This window comes from Melospiza melodia, chromosome 2 (assembly GCF_035770615.1).
Source record: "Melospiza melodia melodia isolate bMelMel2 chromosome 2, bMelMel2.pri, whole genome shotgun sequence".
Lineage (NCBI taxonomy): Eukaryota > Metazoa > Chordata > Aves > Passeriformes > Passerellidae > Melospiza > Melospiza melodia.
The window spans coordinates 11,117,108-11,144,096 of record NC_086195.1 but is presented as its reverse complement, the minus strand read 5'-3'; the positions used below and the strand labels follow the sequence as shown (position 1 = coordinate 11,144,096).

The window sequence follows — 26,989 nt, the reverse complement described above, 5'->3', positions numbered from 1 at the left end:
ATTCCTTATATTTTTTGGAGAAATCATACTTTTGTTGTTCCGTTAACAGTACAAGGTCAAATATGTAGATTGAGATTGTTTTAAAAATGTGTTTAAAATTCAAAACGTAGGGCTCTGCATACTTAAAAAAAACAATAGCCTAGCAGGTGTTTAAATTGCTTGAAATTAGCATGGAAGAAAACATGCTGCTCATTTGGAGACACATGCACACAAAAGAAAAAGAAGGAGATGAAAGGTAGAAGGAATCCTACTCCTTTCTATGCTAGCAAAAAAAAAAAAAAAAAAAAAAAAAAGCCCAGTAAAATAAGCTGTTGCAGAATAAAACAATCTTTCTTATTTTTGGACATTACCCCTAGGGAAAAGCTTTGACACACTAGCAACGTCTACTTACCTATGCTTTTCTTCCCTTACACAGCAAACATCTTAAGGTTCCACTTCAGGGGTTTTTACTAGATGGAATTACATCCTTGTATTACAAGGTTCTGTAATTAATTTATTCTACTTACTATAAATATGTCTCAGTAGAAAACTGGATGACAGAAGGAGCTGCACATTAGTGGAAATCACACACAACACACCATTTGTATTACTTATAATATCAAGGGCATTAAAATGAGAATCCCTTAAAATTATATTTAATCATAATTGTTATATTCTTCATTGTCAAAGTAAAATCTTCTTTTCACCTTCTATGTAACTTCAGATACTTTTTAAAATATTAATTTAACAGCTACATCCATAGAGAAATTTAACTGTGTATGTGCAATGTACATAAATCTATATTGTCTGTATATTTATGTATTTAAAGGCTTTTGTTCAATTTTTCACTCTGCCCGGTATACACTGATGACTTCAGTGCATAATTTACATTTCAAAGGATACTTCAAATACAAAAATGCTGACTAGGGAAAATTTTCAAATTCAAGGATTATCAAATCACTGTAGCCAAGATTTCTTGTGCTTTCTACTACAAAGCTGAAAAACAGTGATGCAGTAAAAGCCCAGGACTAAAATTCAGACTTCCTACCCAGAATCTGTGTGTCACTCTGGGGTAGTAATCTATCTTTCTTTACTCAAACAGCCCTATGAAAAGCCTTACTGTAAAAGATTTGTGTGGATGGAATGCAAGATTAAACCTGTTTAGCGCTGTCAAGGCTGCCCTAACTGGGCTGGGTCCCTTCCAGGTGAACATGCACTTCACAGCCTTACACCTTTTCTTACACAAAAAAGAAGCCATCTGCAGCAGCTGGTGGCCATAGCTTCCACCATTCACCAGGAAGTCACCTGGACCAGAGGTTTGTAACTCGGCAGCAGATGAAGATTTGGGAAAGTTGTTAAGGTTGGATATCAGGAAAAGGTTTTTCACCCAGAGGGTGGCTGACCACTGGAGGAGTCTCCCCAAGGGAAGTGGTCACAGCACCAAGACTGACAGAGTCCAAGAAGTATTTGGATAAGGCTCTTGTGACTCTTGGTGTGTCTAGCATGGGGTCAGGAGCTGGATTAAATATTGTGTTATTCTGCTACTGTCATCATAAACTCCACTGAGCATGTCGTCCACAGGAGTATACTGCGTTAGTCACCCTCACTGCTCTAAGTCCATAAACCCAAAAGGATGTCACTATCAAATCATGGCACTAAGATTTTCACAAATAAGAAACAAGAGATCAATAGATTTTTGTTGCAGGGGATGAGGAGCTCCTGAGTGCCAAGTGTAAGCTGAGATAGGCCACTCTGCTCCATATCACAGCTGCTGATTTCAGGAGTCTGAAAACAGTCACTAGGTCCTCATTCTCATCTACTTGTTTGGAGAATGTGAAGCTGCACTTTGTCCCTCTCTCCTTTAGCAAACACAGGGCTAGGTTGTTGAGCAGTCATTAACCTGGAGGTGAGGTTTAGCTCACTAGATGATTTGCTGAATTTGCACAGAAAGTCTCCTTTACAAACGCTGCTGACAGCAGCAGAAAGAATACTGCTGGGCAGTCTTAGAAGTACCAAATATGTGAAATAACTATGCATTCATGATGGTGGTGCATTATTTACTGATCTTCTCTTTACCTAGGACCAAGGCAGTGCATAACAAAGTTATCCCCATTACCTATTTCTGTTCCTTCTCTGCAAACAGGTGAGGAATCTGGAGCATCTTAGCTTGGCACCCATTGAAAGTGCTAAGCAAGCAACCTGCTGTCATTTAGCCCAACTGGCGAGGAACCCTGATTGCATCCCAGAATTTGCATAGGTGATAAAAATGAAAGTATTTAAAAAAAAAAAAAAAGAAAAATGGAGGAACGGAATATTTGGCTGTCTTGTAAAAGACAGTATTGTTGTTCTGAAGTTGCAAATAAGGGAGAGGGAAAATTTTAGAGAGTTAAAACTGTGTGTTTTTTTAAACTCCTGCTCTGTAATTCACTGTCTAGTAACCAGACAATTCAGAGTTAAGATAGAGAATAACCACTCTGCACTTTAATCAAAGTTGGAAATTCAAAAAATATAAAAATCTTAGATAATGATAAGTCCTAGAAAACTACAAATTGTTCACAGACCTTTTCTTTTTCTTTCAATACAACCTTCTCCAACTCCATTCATGGGCATATCATATTCAAGACTGTAGAAGCTTACACAGCACACAATTCAACTGTGTGGTAGTCTTCACAAAAACTGTGCTCTTCCTCTGTCTCTGTCAGAATCTTGGAGAGTGTAGAGGCTACATTAGCACACTCCCAGAGCTCCCAGTTATGCCAGCACACAAAGCAAGCTGAATTTAGAATTCCATTCTTTCCCCTATTTTCCTTTTAAGTACACTCAAAGCTCAAAGGCAATTCACTGAGGTATCCCAGAATGACTATGAATGCTGATTTATCATTTCTTCTCTGTCTTAACATGTTCTGCAATGATCAGATCATGGCAAGCATGTTCTACATTACTGTTTCAACATTTCTAGCAGCTACTCTCAATGCTGTGTATTCTACCGTTCTATTTGCAGGACTGTGCTATGCAAGCAAGACCAGTTTATTACACTATTCATCAGTATTTATAGTTCTCTAGCTTCCATGCAAGATGTTCCACTCAGACCCCTTTGCCCCTGTTCCCTTAGTAACACAATATTTCAGTTATCAAGTTATCAGTCCCTCTTACATTCCCTTGCACCAGTGATGGCCTTGTTGCCTCCTCTCTCATCAGAGTGGCCAGAGTGGGGTCTCCACTTGCTCTGGCCTTGGGTTTATCTCTCCCACAGCTTCCACTATACCAGGTCAGGAGGTCTGTGGTGCTACCCAGCTCAGCTTCTGTAGCTGTCTGGTCTTCCACACACATTTTATGATGTCACTATCTTCCCTGCTTTAGAAGAATAACAATACTTTAGAGGACACTTTGGAGGATCACGACTAGACTGTTGAGTTAACAGCAACACTTACTGAAATAACTTGATGAAGAAAAAGGATTTAGCAGCTGTGATTAGGTCCTATTTTCTTTCACCAGGCAAGATGCTACATCTTGCCTGCACTGAATATCATGGACTTGATTTCAAAAACTAAGCATCTGTAACTTCTGCTACTATCGACTACAGCATTAGATGACAAGTCTGAAAAAGAAGTTTAATAAAAACAGCAAATCCAGGTGGGAACTGACTTGGAGACTCAAACTGACTGCGAAATCTCTTTCTATAAATGTTTTCATATATCGTATATTTGTGCACTATTGCTCCATGGACCACAAGCTGAAACAAAACATTGTTGCAGAATTATTTCTTTCTCTTTCAAGAGTCATGAGTTCTAGTGATCTTTTTCTACTTTTTCCTTTCTCATAGTAGCACAAATCCAGTGAAAGCAATGGAGCTGACTGACTTATACAGTGACATAATTGAGTCAGAATAAGGAGGCAGAAGACAGTTTGTTACAGGAGCCTTGTACTTACTTGCCATCAAACTACAGCTCCCCTTCTCTTTGTCTCATATGGATAATTGCCCTCCCATTTTTACAATGGAACTGAGTACACAGGTATTGTTTACAATTGTTTACAATAGTCTACAAACTGCATTTTCAGAACTGATTGGAGAAATGATGCCAGAACCACAATTGTGAACAGCTCAGTGTTTGCTAGGATTGCCGTGTTTCATGGGTGCTTTCCGTGCAGACACCTTGGAAATAAGGTCTATCCTGTGTGTGGAAGATGCAGAAAGACTTGGAGAACTGACCAAAGGACTGTGCATCCAAATGGGAGAAAAGAAATGTAGTTGAACTGGCACTGCTATTGTGCCAGAGGATTTAAAGATAGTGAAGAGAATTGTTGGTCTGTTTAGTGCCCTGCAGGGACAGAGACACTCATGGTTATTAGAGGAATTTATTTCTGGGCAAATGCTTAAAACAATCATAAATAAAATATTTGAACCTGGGGTGTTTTGGACCTTTATGGTTTTTAACTTCATTTTCTTGCTTAATTATATTATTGATTTGATTTTATTTTATTAGCATAGTTGCTTTTAAAATTATATTCATTGAAAGATGCTAGCCAGTCTTTCATCTGTTTACGAAAGCCAGAAATACTTTTTCCATTATATAAAAGCCTTAATGGTGAAATCTTAATCCCACCATTTCTACACTGAAATCAGGGAGGATAATAGAAATAAGTCACTAATTATGGAAGAGCCTTAAAAAGTCCAGAGAAAAAGATTCATGGCACAGTAGGTGTCTGTACCACATTTTTGTGTTACATGAGGGCCTGTGAACCTGAGTGGAAAAGAGCAGCTCAGAGATTCCCCAGATTTGCATTTCATCTTGGTTTTCAGCTAGTCAGAGGGTATTTTATGTCCTGACATAAGCAGGAAAAATTATGCTGGAAAGATGGAAAAAGCATTTTTGCTGTGAGCCAATCCTGCACTGGGAACGTGGCAAAGCCACCAGGCTGCCCCAGCCCCACGGGCACAGGGCTCAGGGGAGAGCAGGCAGGGAATAAAAGGGGAAAAAACAAGAAAAAAAAATCACACAAAAAAGGGCAAATATTTTCTGAACATTTTTTTTTTTATTTCTAGCATCTCACACAGCTTCTCACTTCAGTCCCTCCTTATGTCCATAAAGGTGGCATTTGAGGGAAGTGTTCTTGTGGGCAGAGCATTAGGATGGAATTTAAGGTTAACTTCTTGGCAAATTAGAATATTTGTACCTAACCTTTAAAAAGCACCTGATTATCACAGCTCTTCTTGTCTTATCTATGAACTGAAAATAATATAATGTTTTAGGATGTTTTGAGTTGATTTAGCCAGATTTGTTAAGGAAACTCAAAAAGAGGTGACTAGGACTAGATATGGAATTAGGAACTGTTTAATAAATAAGACAGCTTCTATTACTGCTTTATGATTTCTTTTGATTAACCATATGACATCAGAGTAGAAGTGTCTTGTGCATAGCAAGAAAACACTTCTGAAGGTTTTGTCAGAGAGTAGTTCAGAAGAGAATCTCATGGATCAAGGGAAAGCAATGTGTCTTGAGTTGTCCTACAATACAATGCAAGCTTTAATTGCAGAATGTCTGTCATTAAAGAAAACATTATATGCACAACATGATAAAAGGGCAGAGTCTGGCTTTGAAAAAGCAAAATATTCAACAAATGTCTTGATGATTTTTAGAAAATTCTGTTATGTAGTGAAACTTGCAAATTAATTTGACTGATTATTTTTTAGTTCTACATGGGAAGCCATCAATTACTGCATTTTTTATGCTATAATAATATAGGCAGGCTATATTGAACACTGAATCATATTAATAGATATTTCCACAAAATATTAAAAAATAAATGTTTAAACAAAGCATTTAAAAAAAAAAGATTAATAGTTTAACATTTTTTTCAGACTACATCCCTAAACTATTAATTTTCCTGAGTTAACGAGTTCTGACCTTTTATTGCTTTAGAACACAATCATGACACTGGAAGTTGAGATTTACTATTTTTGTCAGCATCCTACTTTCAGAGATCACTTTTAAAAATCAAAGTGACAATTTTATCATGCTAAAAACATTAGAAGAACGTAGATTTTGGCAAACAGTTCTGAGATGATGGATGAAATCTGAGGAAGCTACTGAATAAATACTAAATAGATGAATCCTTGGAATCAGAATTCTTTAAAATGTGCTTGCTTCTAAACAGCTATTAAACTGAGCTTATATTTTTTCATTTTTCTTCTTTTCTCTGAGAATGGAAACAAGGGCATTTGTTTCTACTACGGGGAATATATGCTACAAATTATTGATTTTACATGTATTTAAAGAATATTTAGAATATTCTCAGCTACATTTTCCTTATATTTTTCTTTTCTTTAACTATGCTTACAGACAAAGCATACAAATATTGATAGCCTATTTTTTTCTTCAATGTATTCTCTCATTTTTTTGTAGAAAATTCAATTTCCCATTACCATATCACTTTTTAGTCCATATGATTTCTTTCTCAAAAAGATATAAGACTATCATGAGATACATACTGATGAGCTCATAGGATTTGACACGTCTCATGTGAAAATTTCTGTTCATGTGTGAGTATCTCACCCATAACAATATTATGAGAACATAAGGCAGAAATTCAGCTCAAGTAGTTATGTTCACTGCAGCAGATAAAAGGGAACAAGGAAAAAGAAAATTCTCCCCCTCGTGGCAAGGAAGTGGCACAAGCCAACTCCTTTCTTAGGTTGATAGTAAACATCAGTGTCAAAAGTTTTAAAGGCCTCATTTTGCCAGGAAGATGAGTGCTCTAAAGCCTTGCACCTAGAGAATAACTTGGCTTAGAAAGCTCTAAGCTTTATGGCAGCCAAGAATTATTCATACAGGTGTTTTTACCTAAAAACACTTAACTTCCAGTTCTGCAAAATAAAGTGCTGCATCGGTCAATAAAATCTGGACCATAAAGCCTTATAAAGATTAAGTTTCTTTACCCTTTCTCAAAATGTTTCCAAATAGAACTGCAATTTCTCTCAGCCTGAGAGCAAAATTAGAATGGAGCAGCTAAAAGCACTTTCATACTTGCATGCAACTACACACAAAAAGATAAATGTACAGAGGATTCAATCTGATAAATGTACAGAGGATTCAATCTATAACAATGCTTTATACTTAGGAAGGCAAATTTATGGCCAGGAAAAACAGTTTTGCAGACAGACATAGCACTTTACAATAATAGCTAACAAAAATGGTGGAAAGAAGCTCTTTGTTTAGTAGTGATAAAGGAAAATCAAACACTATCACTTTTAGAATTTATTAACTAGAACTGACAACAAGAGTTTGAATGTTTGAAAGAAACACTGTGAGTAAAATGATGAAGTGAGACTTAGAATACATTTCTGAAAATCTGCATAGTTAGAAATTATATTCACAGTTTCCGGTTTGTTGAGAAGCAGATGCTTGCTTTTCTGAAACTTTTAAAATCTTTAAAAGTTTAATATATCCAAGTCCTTTCCTAGATAAGATGGACAGACACCGCAGGACCACAGAACAATAACCTCTGATTATTAACATATTCCAGAGGACTATATCAAGCAAATTCTAGAGAGAGACTGCAGGAAATCTTACTGATGAATGCATGAGACTTTAGATATTTTAAAGGGAGAATACTTATATCAGAAGGTCTTGATTTCTTTGCAGGATTTTCCACCAGACTAAGTACCCCCTACCATTCAAACAAGCATTATGCATTTTCTTCATGAGTATGACATCAGAGCTCTAAAAGAATAAAATTGCATAAAGTCTGAAAAATATAATGAACCTATAAAAAAGGAGAAGGACCAGCAGGATCTCCCTGCCCCTCATGCTTACAGACAAGATTGAAGAAGGTGAAGTCCTAGAAGCAGATAAGGGCAAGTTGAGAATTATGTCACGGGACTCAAACCCTACAAGTCTTTTCCCCCAGCCAGGCTTCACCCCAGGACACTGAGACAGCAAAGGCTTTAGAGCCCAAGGTGCCATTGGCTTTCTGGGCTGCAAGTGCATGCTGCCTGCTCAAATCTAATTTTCCATCTGCTAACAACCCCAAGAGGGTTGTTCTAACGTCCTCCATCCCCCATAGGGTTAAAGTGGAAGAAGTGGAAAAGTCAGCATACTTAGGCACAGAGCTTCCATTTAGAGGGAGCTAAATAAGGCTGAGCCAACAGAAGCCCCATTGAATTAATCACGAAATGCAAAGTCCAGCACCTGTGAAGGAAGAACCCCTCACAAAAATATAGTTTGGAAATTGATTGGCTGGGAAGTGGCTTTGCAAAAAAAGATCTGGGGTACTGTGGGCAGCAAGTGGGACATGAGCCAGCAGTGTGCCTTGTTAGCCAAAACAACCAAATATATCCTGGGCTGCGTTGGCAGCAGCACAGCCAGCAGACAGAGAGAAAAGACTACCCTTCCTCACTCGGGCCTCACTGTGCACATCTAGAATGCAGTATCAAGTTTTGCACTGGTCAAAACAGGACTTTAATGAACTGGAGTGAATTCAGCAGGACAACACCACGAAGTCATGGGGCCCTTGCTCTGTGAGGAGGTCATTGGAGAGCTTCAGTCAGGCTCTTCGGAGGGGTGTGTCACAGACATCTTTTATGAAAAATCCTTTCCTTTGGATTTTTCCTCCTGAGAAGCTGAGAGGCCTCAGGAACAAAATGTAAACAATGGTTATCTGCTGCTGTGGAATGCAACAGGTGGATCTTTGATTGGCCCATGTTGGTTGTTTCTAATTAATGGCCAATCACAGTCAGGTAGCTTGTACTTTCTGTCTGAAACACAAGGTTTTGTTATCATTCTTTCTTTTTCTATTCTTAGCTAGCTTCCTGATAAAATCCTTTCTTCTATTCTTTTAGCATAGTTTCAATATAATATATATGATAAAATAATAAATCAAGCCTTCTGAAACATGGAGTCAGATCCTCGTTTCTTCCCTCATCCTGGGACCCCTTTAAACACAGTCACAGGGGTGCATAGCGTGAGGATGAAACGCTACAGGCATAAAAGCAAATGAGAAGTTTAGACCAGATATAAGGAAAAATTGCATCATGAGGACAGTCAAGCTGTGGAACAGGTTGTCAAGAAGTTGGTCAGTCTCTGTTGTTGAAGGTCTTTAAGACCTGTCTGGCTAAAGTAACCTGGTCTGCTAGTGTTGACCGTGTTTTGTGCAGAATGTTAGACTGGGAGAGCCCCTGACAGTCCTTCCAACTGGAATTATTCTGTGATTCTATGACACTAATTAAGGAAATGAAAACTCTCTAAGCCACCATATTTAGATCCCACACAGCTCAGGAAAAAGGGAAAATATGGCAGCAAGGTGTAATCATACAGAGATAAGTTGCTAAAAGGGATTCTGCTGAATTTTTTATGACTTACAGGCTAAACAAATACAACCTAAGGAAATGAAACTTCAGTGATTATGTTGTCCATCATTCATTTCCAATAATAAATTTTCTAGCCTTTTAGCCAATTTCAGCCAAATCTTAGAAGGAAGTCTCAGAGGTATTTGTGCTGTTATAGGATTTTGAAAAATTGGTTGTTGAAGAGAAGAAATAACATTTTACTTGTTTTAACACTCCAAAAAGACAAGCAGAGGATCCCTGAGTTCCATTTTGATTGGCAACTGTGTTCCAGTCGTCCAGCTAATGCATGCACAGATGCAAAATATAGGTATGCTTGGTATTCTATGGGAATTTTATCTGAATTTTTTGCTTTATTGTTTTTCAGTCTTGGCACCCACTTCTTTATTATTTTCTCTCTGTCATACAAGACTTGTGGACAGAAAGAGTAAATCAGATAATCTGACTAGAATTGAGGTATACAATTTTACAGTGTTATCCTTATGTAGCCCTAATAGATAGAGAATTGCCTCAAGGTCTTAATGGAGTTATTACCAAACCCAATTTTCCTGAGTGATATCAGGCTTAATGATATAGGAGAACAGCAAAATAATTGTCACTCATTTTATTTTAGTGTAACTGCTGGAAGAAAATTTTCAACCTTACACTAAGAATTAATCTCTCTTGTACTAGAAAAGCAACTAGACACTTCAAATTACCAACCAGATGAAATAATGAAAGTCTAAGTTAGAAGAAAATATACATTTCAGGAAGAAAAATATAATATAACATTGGAAAAAAGTACTTGTAATGCATTTATGACACAGCCCCCTGGAGAAGCCCAGGAGATAAGTGGTTAAGCATGTCTCAAACACCAATAGCCAGAAGGTCAGAGCCAACCAAGGCTTGTTGGTGAGAGCACACTGTGAGAAAGAACAGCATGTGGCTGAAGGAGGGGCCAGGCAGAGGTAGGGCAGTGCTTTCATGGGACAATTGTCCTTTTTTTGGCTCCTGGAGCTAAGAACACAGTGCAGGGCAAGCGCAGGAATGAGGTCGAGGAGAGGGCATGGACTGTTGGCCAAAGGCCAGCCCAGTACTCTTTATTCCCCAGTCAAGACTCCTAAAATCCCCCACAAAATCTCTGACCTATTTTCAGAGATATCCAGAAGAGCAAACTGAAGATGATAACTAATTTGCAAAGAAAGCAAGAAACTTAGCTCCAGGGTGGGGAAAACTTAGTTTTAAAAATGTGCCCCCACAAAGCCTGAGTGGTGCACACCCCATCAGCAGGATCCCTGAGGCCTTTTCCCTCTTTTTTTCTCTTTTTTCTCTCTCTCCCTCTCTTAAATTTCTCTCTTTCTCTTCTCTTTCACCTGACCCCTTAGTCAAAATCCACCACTGTTTACTTATACTATAACAGACTTATACCAATTTCCATAATGTATATAGTTTAGTAACAAAACTTTTTAAGTGTTTATGGCCCATCTTATTTTTGTTGCTCCTTTTTGAAATGGTATCTATAAATTTAGGGTACTCCCTTCCTGATAAGGATGGGAATGCCACAGTTCCCCCAAAATAACAGTAAACAGGAAAAAGGTGTTTTGCCTACTTTTACAAAACATCCCTGCAATACGCTGCTTCAAGTTAAGAAGGAAACTTTTTTTCCTATCATAAACAATATTCATAGTTCCACGGACAAATAAAAATAAATAAATAAAAGGCTAAATTAATCTCAAGGGTAAAATTTTAGGGAGCAGAAAGTATTCTATTAATGTGCAGTGTACATAGTGCTATAAGAATTAGACAAAGTAAACAGTTTTTTTCAGTTCCATAGCTGTAACATTTTGGATCACACCAGAAATATTAACTAGCTTTACCAAAATCACCTCAAACAATGCCTTGCCCATAAAAAAAAAAAAAAAAAGAAAATTTCAAAGCTGACCATCCCCCCTGAATTACTGAAGGTCACCAGACTGAACCTTGTAACCTCAAAACTATTAGTACCAGAGTCTATGACTAACACAAAACCTGCTGCTTTCTACTATAAACTTAATGTGTGTCTTCTTTGTCTCTTTGGCACATAGGGGTTTATGTGATACATATAATAAAAGAAAAAAGTTCCATTCAAACTGCCCTGGAGGAAGCAAAAGAAAATTATATTTATTAGACGATAGCAACAACATGTACTGAGAGCTGAGAAAAACAGTGATGAAAACTGTATAAAACAGAAAACTGTAACTTCTGACTTTAGCTACAGATGTTCAAGGACTAGGCTCCCTCTACTGCCAAAAATGCTTTCCTGGGAGGTACTAGCAGGGAGGTGCGCACTGCACCATGGCAACTAGAGAGCAGCAATTCCTTAAAAAGCTTCAAGGGAATTCTGCAAAGGAGCTCACCTTAGTACATCCAATATGCATTGGACCTAATGGAAGTTCCTGCAATCTCATCCTTCATCCATTGCACAGCAGACCCAGCTAAATATTCATCCAGCTAAAAAATTCTGGCACAGCACAATGCAGTGATCTAATACCAACAGTGAAAATATACCTTATTTGTCAACACTTACAGAAGGTAATGGAAGTCACTGCAAATAAAGTTTTGGACCTAAGGATATCCTGCAGTTCTCTTAGGCTATATCTACATGGATGGATGCAGCTAAGCATGAATGAGCTCTGCGTGTGCTTTGAGATGGTTGGCCATAAATCAGGACAATCTGGGAAGTTACAGAGATGCACTAACACAGTATTGTCCCTAAAGCAAGTAGACCCTTCATTCCAGCTGTGTCTCATAGCTTATGACACTGCCCACCATGTCATATTTTTTTGTGTATCTGACATGAAGGCCCAAGACAGTTCATATCCAGATGGCTCAGAGTCTATTTGCTTCTGCCTGCAATTTTCTTCATACATATTTGCATTCCCATAGCTCTACAGCCCACATATTCATGACTAAGCCATAACATTTCCCAGACATTTCAGTGAAAATCTTTGTTTGTACAGCAGAAAAAGGCTCTACAATAATTCCTGTATGAATGTGGTGCAGTTTTGTCACTGAGCATTTTACAGTAAAGTTATGCTAAATTATGCTAATTGTCAGCCTTGAGGGTTGGAGATTTTAAAACATACAAGATTCTTTTTCATCTGAAACACTTTCACAGCACAAACACATGCAAGATTATCTCCTCTACTTATTAAAAGAAATTCTGAATTATTTTCACCTCATTTTATAATATAGGCACCTTCAATTCCCATAACATTTTCCTGTTTTAAACTCTTTAATTACACTATGACAGGGATTTAATAAACATAGCTCTTTTCCCAAAAGCTGCAGTATTTCTTATCCTGCCTCACATTTGCTATTAAAGTTTAACAAATAATTTTAGATTTCACTTAAAACAGTTCTGTTTAGAAGATGATCTTATGTATAGTGCCCCATGAAAAGAGACATTTTAATGGCCATACATAAGGTAAAAATATTTTCCAACTTTGCTACAAATTTAATCCTTTTACTTATAAACTAGGTCACACAAATATTTATATATATATTGGGTTTCTTTATGTTATAAACATTGACAGAAAGCCCTATCTAGATTGTCCATAATAAAACATTTATATGTTATATTACACCTGCTTGTTATATATTATTTTATACTTATTTGTTAGCAATTAAGTAACCAGTGAAACTTACCAGCACATTAAGTTGATGGTGCAATATTATGGGGGTAAATCAAGTGGCAAATTTGTTGCAAGAATTTGATTATATAGCAACTGCTATGGAATGCATTTTTGTACAGTAAGCAGGGTATGGAAATGAATTAACAACTAATGTTGGCTGCAAGAGTCAAACATTATAAGCTGCCCTTTTCAAAATCTAAATGAACAATTTGAGTCACTGTGAAAGAAAGGAAGGGAAAAAAAATCTAGCCTGCATGTAAATAAGGCATGGTAACTATTTTGAGATTAACATTAGAAAGGAAATAATTTTCTTCTCACATTGGGGATGAACTAATCTCTTTTGGTTTTCACTTTCACCTTGAATCCTGAGCCAAGGGTAATTCTAATAACAAGACTTACAACCTCAACAGAAATATGTGAGCGGACATTTTTTCAGAAGAGAACAGCCACTATTTCTCACTTTCTCTTAAAATACCTATGCCTTCCACTAGTTGCTCTTCTCCCAGTACTGAAACAAAGCCAGCTAACATTAATTTTTGTCATTCACTTTGTCAGAGTTAAAGCAAGTACAAAGAAATGCTGACTGGGCATAGTGAAGGAGAAATATAACAACACCTTTAGATATAAATTAAACTGCATTGTTTTGTTATACATTCTAGTTTAAGATTAATCTCCCCTAATTTTATCTATCCAAAAGCAATGTCTCTAGTCTTATCTTGTCTGGTCTCCCTGAAGAGTCAGAGACTCACAATATATAGTACAACAGTTACCTGTGAAAGGATTGCCGGGCAGGATTGAATTGAGAAAGAACACAAGCAAGTACTGTAAAATAGGTAACTAAAACCTGGATAGCTAAAGGTAGGTCCCATGACTCATATCTTCAATGACTTCACATTTACACAGCATTGTTAGTGCCTCAGATGGAAATTAAAAATCCACAACTAAGAAACTCTGAGAAGGAAAACATAAAGAGCCTAAATGGCTCCCTATTATATCTAATTAAAATTAAAGAATCACCTACGATAATTCTATTTGATGTTCCTTAAGACAGATATGGTACTCAAGGCTCCAAACCCTTTTTCTTAAAAGTTCTAAATTTGCCCTTTTTATCTTTTGGTTTCAGTTTGGATTCTTTGAAAGGCTAATTTAGTTGTATAATGAACAGTCACACAGGGATTCAGACCTAAGCATGGTTTCATAGTGGAATGTTAAAGAGAAATCTGCACAAGATTTGCATGGGATGAATGAGAGAGTTGGACCACTCTGAAGTAAGAGGTGGAAGCCATGAAAGAAGGGTTGAGGTACCTAAATGTTTCTGGAAATCTACGCTAAATAAAATAATTTCCTTAGTATTCTAACATCTGGGTTTGCACTTGTCAGTTGCTTATAGATACTCCTCCAAGAAAATATCTCATACTATGAAAAGATAACTTTGCTCTTAATACATCACTTGGGCTGAATGCACATCTCTCAATCTCTATAATTTCTGCTAAGCAAGAAGAGCACAGAAGCTGGATTTGATTCAGATACCATAAACAGGAATGTCCTCAAGGCTTTCTTGTTCTGCAGTAATTCAGAACATAGGCAGGTTACTTACATTTGAAAAATTAATGTATTTCATTAATGTATTTCATTGTATTTCATAAGAAAGACTTAGGCATAAATATCATGGGAAGACAGTATCCTGAAAAGGCAAACAAAGCCTTTTACAAGTGGCATGCTGATAGGATAAAAAGTGATATAAGACAGTAATTTAAAAGCCTATCTTCTATTGTGCCTTTTTTCCCAAAAATGATATGTTCTCATTTAAAAAGATTATATGTTTTCATTTAATTGGTATACAGGGACCTGGTGCAATGTCACTTCCTAAATAATCATGATTAATACCAAAAAACCCCCAGTATTTAAGACTGCTGGAAAGAAGAAAGACTATTGTGAAATTCTGGTACAAGGACAGGAAAAACTATGACATCTGAGTGGTTATTCTTGCTGGCACTAAAACCTTACCTTTCAAAATTCAGATTCTATTATCTTAATACAACGTTTGGAAAGATAACATAAAAATTTAGTATCAAGCAAAGGTTGAAGTTATAAATTAAATCATCAGTCGCTCTTTATCTCACAAAAGACAAAGCAGGCCGCTGCTCTTTCCAGGAGATATTTTTGCGCTCATAAAACTGAAACCAAGGAAACAAATTCCACTTGGTGTAAGATGATGTCATTCCCATTTATCTGTTGGGAACACAATGAGTTACCATGTTCTGATATTAATTGGAATAGAAAAGAAAGTCACTCCTATCAAAGAACCATGTGGAAGGGCACTCTAGGATGACCACAGCATTTTTTTTCCCAATGAAATATTGTCTGTTATATTAAGTACACTATATACTCTGAGTACAATATGAACTCTTATTTAAATACAGGAAATATGATAAAGTAAAAGTGTGAAATAAGATTTTCAAAAACTGTAGAAGAACTGCACTTGTAAAGCTATTTGAGTGCTCACCATTCATAGTGTATTTCTGTCAAACTGTGCAGGATCTGCTATAAAACAAACTGAAAATCTATTTTGATTTCTAATTAAAAGGAACTCACTCTAGAGTTAATTACAAAGTATCTAGATATGAATCAGGACTTCAAGGAAATCCATTTCACACAAAAAAAATGCAACATGAAGGTTTCTAATTGCTTCTATAATATTTAGAGTGAGCTCTCTACTAGTAACTACAATGGTAAGGAAAGTTGCTTTGTTCTTCCATCTGTCATAGCAATAGTTGACTTTTCATTTATTAAAACAATAATTTCCATGTTATCACAAGCCTTTGATTTCATAAAACTAATATTCAGAAATGAAAACAGTCCCAGTATTTTTGTTCCTGCTACCTTTCAAACATGGAATACTCACATTCACTTAGACACGCTCCCTTGAAAGCAAGACAGCTCCAATAATAATTGCATATCTGTCCTTTAGTATCATCATCAATAGCATATCTCCTAAACACAGCTTCACCCATGTCCCAAGGGCAGAGTTACACTGGTACTTTCACCCCTTACAGACACAAACTGCTAGAGGTAAAATGCTAAAGGCCATATTGTCGTCCTTCACCTCATCCCTTGGATTTGTGTGCAGTCCAAATGCCCCTCAAAGAACAGCAGAAGCTACAGGGACCATCTAGAGTTCAATAAAAACCTCTTTAAGGCTGACACCAAACCCAAAATATTAAAAAGAAAAATCAAGGTGTGCAAATCAGAGAGCAGTCAAGCTTATCATCGCCTTGAGCTGCTGTCCATCACACTGAACCAGGGTAAGGGCCCCAGGCAAAGGCCAGCTAGACAGTAATCATACTTTACAGTTCTCCACTGCCTTTGTCTCATGACCTCAAAATACTTGACAAACATTAATTCATTTCACCTCACAAGACTTCTGCTGCTGGCTAAATACCACTACAGCCTAAATAACGAATAATTGAGTGTCAGTGATCATAGTCCAAGCTTTCAACTAACTAAATTGCTGTCCTTGCTATGCACAAGTGGCAGAAAATGCATATGAGGGGATTCCAAAGGTTTCTTAAAGATTGGTCTACTAGAACAGTAACAGATTGGGCAAAGCCAGTCTCTAGGGAAAGGAGATTCCAAAGGTTTCTCAAACCTTGGTATACTAAACCAGTAAGACTTTAGGCAAAGTCAGTCTCTAGGAAAAGCTCAACAGCAAATATCTCCTGGTCTTATTATCTGTGCAAGCAGATTTTCTTCAACCTTGTTCTAACTTATCCTTCATTTCTGTAGATGACATCATGACTTAGAAGGAATTTTCTTTAGAACAGGACTTGCTATTTGAAAAAACCAAAACCCACAAAACAACAGGCAAAGAAGAATTTGTAAACTTTACCAGACTATAAATCTGTCTCAGTTTCTTACACTTTAACTGTTGAGATTAAGCAGAGATGACACAAAGATTACTGACTTAGATGATTTACTATTTACCTCTCTGATTATTATTTTTTAAGCTTTACTTTCTTCTCTCTCCAGTAATCAAAAATCAAAGCTAGTGACCGGCTGACAGTGGAAATAATGTCTCTAGGAATATGCAAAGTGACAGCTGTTTACCAATATTTATAAACAAAGAAAACATAGAAGTTACAAAGGATTGGATTGCAGAGAAAAGTTGGTACTGCCTAAATGCACATGAAGTATTTTTTTCTTCCAGTAACTACTTACACATTTAGAATCATGTCTCATTCATTATTGTAATAATTTGCACATAAATCTAATTTTTTGTATAATAATGACAAGTTTTTAAAAACATTTTCTTAGATAAATGATATTTCAAAATATATATGTAGTGCAAAAAGTGATATTCTATCAAATATCAATCTCTTGTCTTTTGAGGTGACATAGCAAACAAAACTTTTAATGTCAAGTTTTCAGCATTGATTGAAGAGCTGAAGAGCCAATTTTGTTGAATTCCTGTGAATGGAAAGATTCGAGAATGGAACTATTGATATATATATAAAATGATTTTCATTATCAGATTAATGCCATTCATTCTCAGAAGAATTGTCAAGGACTTTTCTGTGGTAATTCAATAAATTCTTGAAACTATGACTTTTAAATCTAAGGCAAAGTTATTTGTTAACTCTTAAGTACTCATGCTGGAATAAAGGTATATCCCATAAATCATAGCAATTTATGTAGCATTACCAGTTCAATGGGTCAATGCAAGTGATAGCTGGTAAGAATATTTTCATATTTTCAGTTTTACTAGAATATTCACAAATTAAATAGCAATTCTATATAGATATTCTTTCCTTAGTTAGAAATTATTGTTTGTGACAAAAAGAAGCAAAAAACCAATCATCAACAATAGGCCAAATACTGAAGAAAGCCATCAGAATGAGAAAGTTTTAAAAGTCACTTACGCCTGTCGGTCCCTGTACATCTTGTTAACTTTCTCCCATTCAAAATTAAGTTGAGTCAGCTTTTCTTGTATATTTGCTGCTTCCTTTGGTGAAACATTTTTCAAAGCCGGTGTCTTCTTGTTATTAATAATTTCTACATGACCTTGCAGTCTCCCCAGGCTATCCTTAATGCTCTGTAATATCAAGATTTTAAAAAATAAAACCAAAACATTATTTTTATAAATAAAAAGTAATTGTTCATAAAAAAGAGAAATTGGTACAAAATACTAATTAAACCATAATATTGCTAATAGGAGTAATTTTACAATAACCTGGTAAAATAATTGAAAGCCCATTCTTTCCTTGAAGACTGAATGAAATAGATCTGAGGAAGTCGATGGTTGGAGGGGAAACAAAGTGCTATTTGCTCAAAGGTTCTGCATATCAGTATTTACATTTCCTGACCTGAAAAAATCACTTCTAATTTTTTAACTAATTAAAGTTATTACACTGTGTTTACTATTTTGTAAAATATAAGACTTGAAGTCCTTACATAAATGCGAAGGCAATGCATTGAATAAATTGCATACAAAACCACCCTGCAAAAATAAAGAAAAAATACTCTGGGTTCCCTGAGTTCCTAGAGCTCTAGCATTATAATATGCTATTTGTTGGGGGTGGCAGGGGAAAGTACATTCCATCACATCCCTCATATGAATAATAATTTGAATTTTTAGGTCTTGAAAACGTGACTTACGTTAAGCAGACAAAATGAATATTTATAAATCAAAAGGGAAAGGTAGATGTCTTGTCTCTGGAATGAGTCACAATAAGGAACATGTTTCCTCTTTGTCAGCAATCTATCATGTGGAGGGAAAGCTGGCTGGGTCTGTGTCATTACTCAACAAACCTCATTTGACTTTCCCAGAAAATGTCTCACACTCTGTGCTCCTTACTCAGGTCTACTTAAATCTTTGTTTTACACACTCAAGGCATGGATAATTCAGATATTCAATGTTTCTAATCTGAATGTAAGAAATATCAGATGATAAAAACATAAAATGCCTCTAAACATTCCAAGATATATCCCATTAACATAAAAGAGGCAGTATTTCCACAAAACCTCATCCCTGATTTAAAAATTGCACATTTAAAGAACAGGAGAAACTTTAATTGAAATTTCATAAGGTGCCAGGACATACTTAAGCACCTGAGTGAAGTGGCCTTCTTTTCAGTAGGTCTGAATATCAGCTCATCTGAGCCACACAAGGAGGCACTTCTTGTGTTCAACATGTTCAAGTAACCAAATGAAGATTAATATATGTGCCTATGTATATTTACATTTCAGGCCTTTTCAACCAAGCAGATCAATTTTCTAAATATTAAAAATAGATGAAATGTATCTAAGCACATCAGAATTGGTAAGTGATGAATCTCTTCTGTTGAAAATTAGTGGTCCATTAAAAAGGTATCAAATTTCTAAGCCAGAATTTTGCTTTTTTTTTAAGGCAGAGCTGCTACAGTAAGAACAAGATGATACAGCTGATGTGCTGTAAAGGAGTATAAGAATGTCCATGAGAAAAATAAAAATTAAAAGACAAACCATGTATATATATACATGTACAAACATACTCATGTATCTCAAACAAATTCCCCATCTATCTTTCATGTTGAAGAGAATGATCTGCAAGCAATTATCAACAATGCCTTGGGAGATTTTGTAACTTGGTTAACAGAAGCAAACAAAGCTAATTTTTTAGAAAAAAAGGATAACAGAAAATCATTAACAGCTGAAGTGACAGTAGCCTTTAGGGACTGATCCATCTCACTGCTCTTAAAAGAGAAATCCGAGTGCTAGAGACTCAAGTCCAGCCCATTTTCACTACCTGGAATTTGTCTTTATCTGCCAGAGAAAGAGAACTTCGTGTAAAAATTCAGTTCCTTGGCTATTTGTGTACAAATCTGCCACCAAGCACAGTGTTACTGACAGATCTATTTGGAGAGTGCATGTGAGCACACTCAGTTCTAAGTTATGGGTAATTGGGTTCTATTGAGCTACAGCAGAAAAATCACTCTGAATTTCATATTACTTGATTATTCTTGATAAGAATCCCTTAGTACACATCAAATAAGTATTCCACTGTGTAAGATTAAAAGTACATTTTTTTGATTCTGAAATTTTGTAGAATGATAATTTATATGTATAGCAGATTTTTTTACAATATTTCATGCTTTTTCTACTAACATGAAATCCAGTATCAGCACAGTTGTTAGTAAGCATGGAAGGGTGGAAAAATTCCACAAATTAATTACAGTTTAAAAATCTGTATAGAATTATGAGTTACAATATCTAGTATAGGTATGACTGGCATAAACCATTTTGAAAGGGGATTCTTGCTGCCAGAATCCTGGATGTGTGATGTGTCCTATGAATTCCTATATTCTGAAATATGACACAGTAGAAAACAGTGCAAAAAACCTGCTCTATCTGTCAGTAGATGAAGGATTACCAAAGGTAAAAAAAAGGAGACAAGATGAATCAGAGCTTTAAATTATCTACATTTAAAAAACAACAGGGAAACCAACCCAATTTTCAATGAACTAAATAAAATCAATATGGGAAATATAGAAGAACATGAACTAGAAGCAGAATTGTTAGAAAGATTAATATACATATATAAGAAATCTCTTCCTCAGAGCCAGATGGCTTTCCATATTAAAACTATGACATCATTAAAAATATGATAGCAAAGTGTATAATCATATTCTACAATAAGATGTTCCTGAAAAAAATTAAGAATATTAAAAGAAATAATAAAAAGAGCCACTAAAATCTACAGGCCTTACTGCAGGTCTCCCATAAAATTATATAATGCAAGTAACCTCAAGAAATAAGTTTTGAATTCAAAGTTAATAGAATTAAGTAATGAATAGCCATAACTATGTCATGTCTATGACAGTGATCCTTAAAAATTCTACTAACTAAAGTTTCACATAGTTATAAATTAGATTTCTTAAATTCCAGGTATACTCTTTCATTTTTATGCACTTCTCCTACGTGCTAGCAAAGATAAATATGGGTTAGTTTTAATCTCTGGTTAATCAGTATATTTTTTATAGTGTATACATTTCCCACTTAATAATCTGGAGCTTGAACAAGTAGCTTGCATGAGATAATCATTACACAGGAAAACTTTGTCTTAGTATGAACAACATAACCATAGTAAGTAGAATATATGCAAAATTTTACAGTGATTTAACTTCTAGGAAACATTGGAAACACCATCTGCAAGAAAGGATAATTTGCTAAAATCTGAAAGCATTTCAACACTACATTTTTTCATGCAATTGAATCTGTTGTAATCATAACCAATGCTACACAGGTAGCTCAAAGATTGTGAACTCCATCAATATGAACATCATCAGTAGCAGATAGAAATAATGTCTGTGCTTATAACAATAGTTGTCCTGTTTTGACAGTATATCAGGCCAACTTTTCTAATTCATCAGTCTATGAACCACAATTTTCTGTACAATCAACTCAAGTTTCATCTTTGACAGAACTGTAATATTTAAATTGTCAGTAAAGTACTGTCAGCACAGTGATGAAGAAAAGCTGAGGTACTGTATGTCATAATACTTGAAAGAACTTGTAATGGGATGATGAAAACATTGCAATGCTCACTTTATGAGATAAAGTGACAAGACTTGATTTCTCTATCTGACTTTTCCACTCCCTAAAGCTTAAAATGAAGAGAAAAACATTCCTATGAGCTGGTTTCAGCAGACACATTAAATGTGCTCATTAAAATATTACAGTTTAGTAAATGTTAAAAGCTACCAGATTTTTGCTACAAAACCTCATATTTTACAACTTCACATGACTTTGATATAAAAAGTCAGTGCTATGACAATTGATATTAGCAATTTCTTACTTGTATTCAATATTTATCTTATTTGATAATGAGCAATCATGTTTAAGTCCTACTAAACATATTTACTCTGGAGGAAATGTTCAAAGCTCTTACCACTGATTCTTGTAAATAAACTTATTTTTCCTTTCACAGATTAATTAAAATAGATTCTTTCTGAATGGGAGTGAAAAAAAAATCAAAAGCTCAGTTTTAAAACACAGAGCTATTCATGACAGTTCTGTAATTTGATTCATGCAAATCTGTCAGAGAAAAAAAATCAACGACAATTTAATTTCAAACCTTTTCCAACCAGCTGCTGAACAATTTATGCACTACTTTTCTATTTTTACTGCAGGATAATGACAATGATGGATGCTTTTCCTTGGAAATAAATATTCATTAAGCAGGCTCAGATCAAACCTATACCCTTCCAAAAGCCCACGAATGTGCAAGACCCATTTGCCTCTTGTAAGAGATTTATTTTGGAGGAAGATGGAACTGTGCCCACAAATGCATCTCATAACAATTTAATAGTTCAGTTAAATTAAACCTATGGTAGTACTTACTTGTAACCTCAGTAATCAATATTATTAAAGTTGGTGTCAACTCCAATAATATCAAATGTATGTGGGTGAACAACAGATTACTTAAGGATATAAATCAGATGAAGCTAGCCCAAATGTAAAGCACTGAGAAGAACTAAGGAACTAAGAACTAAAGGAACTAATTTCCCAGTCAACTTCCTGAGGTTTCTCCATCCTCTCTTTCTCCATCCAATCTATTAGTAAACAGAAGTTCATCAACAAGGATCAAGTAGGCACTCATTAGCCATGATTTGCATAGTATATAAGTTGTTTTTTGTTGGTTTTTGTTGTTTGTTTTTTGTGCAGAAGGGATTGTTTAAAATGAACAATGACAATTAGATTGGCTTGTTTTGTGCTTCAATACTCAGACTGACTTTACTGGTACTAAATCAGAAGTGGTAAAAGCAACCGCCTACTGGTATTTGACATCTATTGATTGACATCCTATTACCAGTTCTGTACTTACTCTGATCCAACACTCCACTGTTATGCTTCACTACCCAACTCTACTGCCTTGCTAGGAAATTGAAAACATCCTAATTTTCACAAGATGGTAAGAATATTTGTGTGTGAGCACATGTGTGTGTGCACACAAATGCCTAAAATATATATCTGTGAATGTATAAGAATTATAAACAGATGTGACTTTACAGAAGCTAACAGCACCATATGGATGTGGTTTTGTTACATATCCTCTAACGTGGAAAGAGATAAATGAGCTCCCACAGAGGAAAATTCAGAGCATATAGCCAGAGCCACTGCCCTGATTTCCCCTCTAAGCTTCTTTCTTATAGCTGACTGTAGGCAAATTCCGGTATCTTTATGCTAGTATTTACTTCTTTTTTAAAATATTCTTTTTCCTAAATAATCACAGAAAAATGGAAATATAGTCTTCTCTTCATGCCGGATGACAATTTGGCATTGCTGTAATTATATACAGCACTTGAGCGCAATTTTTTACAAGGCTTTCCTCACACAAACATTATTCTGCAAAAGCTGATAACTCATTCATCTACTTAGGCTTACAACTTTAATCTCATTCTCTTCTTATGTCAATTCTGATTTGAAAAAATTCCACCAGTTTCAAAGGATTTCAGTATTGCAAGCATTGAACAAACCAGACAGTAATATTTCAAGCACTGAAGAAACTACACAGTAATATTTAAAGTCATAGTAATTTAGTGAAGAACTTTTTTCCATTAGCCACATGCAAACAAACCTTTAACCACAAATTCTATCTTTAAATATACTGTGCCTCTCCATCCTTTCTCTTCCATTCAAGGATTTAATACGCAGATACCATAACACTCTTGTCCTCCAAACACAGGTTAAACAGGTAAAAGTAAATGAACACTTCAGAGTTTCTCATATTTTACCCCAATGTGCCCCCAAATACAAACATCCATATATGCACACATCACAGAGATGGGCTTAGAACTTGTAAAAAGTGTCTCAGAATGAGCACAGGCTGCCAACTTGAAGAAGACCCAAAATGATGCAATCTAATCATTGCTCAGAAAATCTTTCCATCTTACCTTGAGACACTCTTCTTGTTTGAAGAGGTCCTCACAGTCCTTAGCCTGCAGAACAGGAGAATTAAGGCGCTCTTCCACTTCAGACAAGGCTTGCAGAAGGTGAAGGATCTCTGCCAGGTACGTAGAAGGCACATGGGTGGTTTCCACAGTCCTAGTTTCAGTCATCACAAAAGTTGTGTCTTCACGAACTGTTTGCTAGTACAGATATACAACAAAATGCTTCCTTTAGTTTCTTAACACCAGACAAAATTACAACAATGCATTTCCAGTTCACAACCCAGAAACAAAAAAATCAAAAGTAACTTCCAAGGCCAAATGCAGGAAATATCTGAGGTTTCTGATACAGATAACTCATGTTCCTTGTGCATTTTAAATGGTGGGTACTGAAATTAATCCATGCAAGAGTGTGCAAGCTTTTCTTCTACTCTCCAAAGAAATGCAGAGGAAATGCAAGAGTATGCTGAGATTATGGTGTTACTGAGATTTTAGTGCTTGCCCTTTAATTTTATATCACCACACCTCTTAAAAAGCTGTCCTTCATTAAGAAATTTCATGCATGCCAAGTCTAAAATAATAAATAATTTCAAGGCATCAAGTAAAATTATGACTTGCATAATAGACAGAATTCCTTAAATAAAATGCAATGTATAGCAAATATGGTAACTCTATTCTTCCAACTATACTAAAAATTTGTTCTTTAATCTAGCAAGTATAATTTGGAAGTTTCTGATTTGAATGGTCTTTAATGCATTCTTAAAAGAAAACTCAGCAGCACAACTCTTCATGAAGTTAGGATTTCTTTTTTTTTTTTTTTTTAATATGGAAAAATATGAAATAGACACCCTATTCTGGAAGCACATGCATACACCAAACGTAAAGACAGCCCAGAATGTTTGGGTTCCAAGAAAACACTTAATTGTTTGATGGCATTTAAAAGCATACTGACATATAAGGTGACAAAAAAGTGGCTGTTTCTATAAATTCTCTGTATTTCCCATCTGATTTGTAAAAGAATCAAAGATAAAAATGTAATACCAAAAGTGTTCTTTGGAGCAGGGAGATCTCTGATTGTTCCTTTTCACTAAATTTCAAATACTAAATCACCTGCATGCCCATTAAAAAAGGGATAGTTTAAGATATCAATTATTTGTGCTTTCACAAGCATAAATTTGTTAATGGATTCCTACTGTGGGACCAAGATCCTTTGTGTTTGATGTCTGTCTTCTCAAAAGTATAAACTTTAATTACTGTCAACCTCAAAAAAATGTACAAGTATTTGTTGGTAAATGTTCAAAAATTCTGTTATTTAGATTTGGAGCCATTTATGTAAAAGACAATTGATCGATGGTCCTGAAGAAAACAATATCATTATTTAGCTACTCATTATGCAAAAGAAAACAAATATAAGCACACACTACCTCAGCAAGGTGTCTCATTTTAATTCAGGACATATTTCTCTCTTCAGTTACCGAGCTGAGTCATCTGGTTCTTCAATTTTCTTTAGAGTCTTAAAATATGCATATACACACTCTAGAAGATGTATGCATATCACATATAAAGCCCATAAAGTTAGCTGTAGACTTGCGTTATTCTGTTGCATTTCTTATGCAAATTTAATTGCTTTGCTTACACTTTTCTCACTAAATGACTTTCTCAGTACATCTGCTAACACTGAAACCTCTCTAATTACCATATCACTGCCATAATTTTTATTATTTAAAATAAGTTGCTTTGAAAAAATTGTGCTTGCCCCCTATATGTTTCATGAATCACAGGCCCTGCAAAAATAACAGTTTACTCCAGTAAACCTAAAGAAAGAGCTGTCCCATTTGATTAGAAAATAGGAGAATCTCAAGAGGCCACTGAGACCTGCATGCAGCAATATATATGTTCTAATTCCTCAAGACTACTACATTGAGACATTTCTACGTGTGGCAATGAACATCAGACCTACATAAAGAATATTTTGACTATATTTGTATTTTTCTTTTTGACTCAGAGGACAGAATATTTCCACTCGCAGTAATGAAAAGAGCATGCTAAGTGTGCAAGGGTTTCCACTCAAAAAAAGGTCACATGAGTATGTGAAGCAGCATACAAAATACAACTTGATTCAATAGTTGTATGTGATTAGCTTACTCTTTTCAACCCAAATTTAGGCCAATAAATATATACACACATATCTGCACATGCATCTATTTAGATAAAACAAAATCTGTGTCTTCTCACTCTAAACTATTCCTGAAACTACAAAAAGGTCAAGCAGAAATTGGATGTGTAAACACTTCATGGATATCACACTTAATTATTTGTAGTGGCAAAATCAGGTACCTTTCAATCATTGTTATGAAGAAAAATGGGATATATTCACACTTCCCTTACTTTAAATATTTCTCATAGCTGGATGATTACTTGTATAGTTTTACTGTTTATATTGTTGCCTAAACTGTAAAACACTACAATAAGAGAAATAAATAAAAAAATAAATAAACAAATGAAAGGATAGATTTACAAAAGTAGACACCTATCAGAACATGCCCTCATATTTTGGTGCATTATTAAAAAAAAAAGTCACAGTCAAAATAAATTAGTTTCTGGATACTATTTTTTTTCAAAGAGATGAAAATTTGATACTACTTTAGAAATAAAGGATTAGGTATCTTTATCTTTATTGGAGTTTTCAACAGGTCACAGGACTTTCTTTCCTTCTATTTTTCCTTCATTTAAAGTATCATGATACAATCCACAGCAGAAGCTGCCACTGTGCACCAAGGAATGGAGGATAGGCAGGGGCAGAATTGCCGACTTTAATGAGCAAAGAGAAGCATTTTTAGCTTGCCTCAATGTTCCCTGGAATTGCCTTATATTAGACAATAAAACAGGCCAAGTCCTTCCTTATATTCTAGATAAGCATTTTACTAGAAATGTAAAGCTGAAACTGGATCATAACCTAACACTGTAGTGAGAAAAATAAAAACCTCACAAAAGGAGATCATAGAAGGTGGGAGCAACTACTATTAAAATAATATTAATTCAGTACAGATATATGTAACTGATAATGCCAAAATGGCTCATCAGGACCA

At 35.4% G+C, this 26,989-nt stretch overlaps 1 protein-coding gene across 11 annotated transcripts in view; it reads right to left on the bottom strand.

Annotated features, from left to right (window-relative positions):
* Positions 1–26,989, bottom strand: part of DMD (dystrophin) — a 1,043,904-nt gene that overhangs the window by 552,418 nt on the left and 464,497 nt on the right. For all 11 annotated transcript variants that reach the window (XM_063182212.1, XM_063182260.1, XM_063182196.1 and 8 more), the window contains 2 exons: positions 23,907–24,101; positions 17,895–18,067 (listed from right to left, as the gene is read on the bottom strand). In XM_063182212.1, the coding sequence (XP_063038282.1) occupies positions 17,895–18,067; positions 23,907–24,101 (368 nt within the window). The remainder of the gene's footprint in view (positions 1–17,894; positions 18,068–23,906; positions 24,102–26,989) is intronic.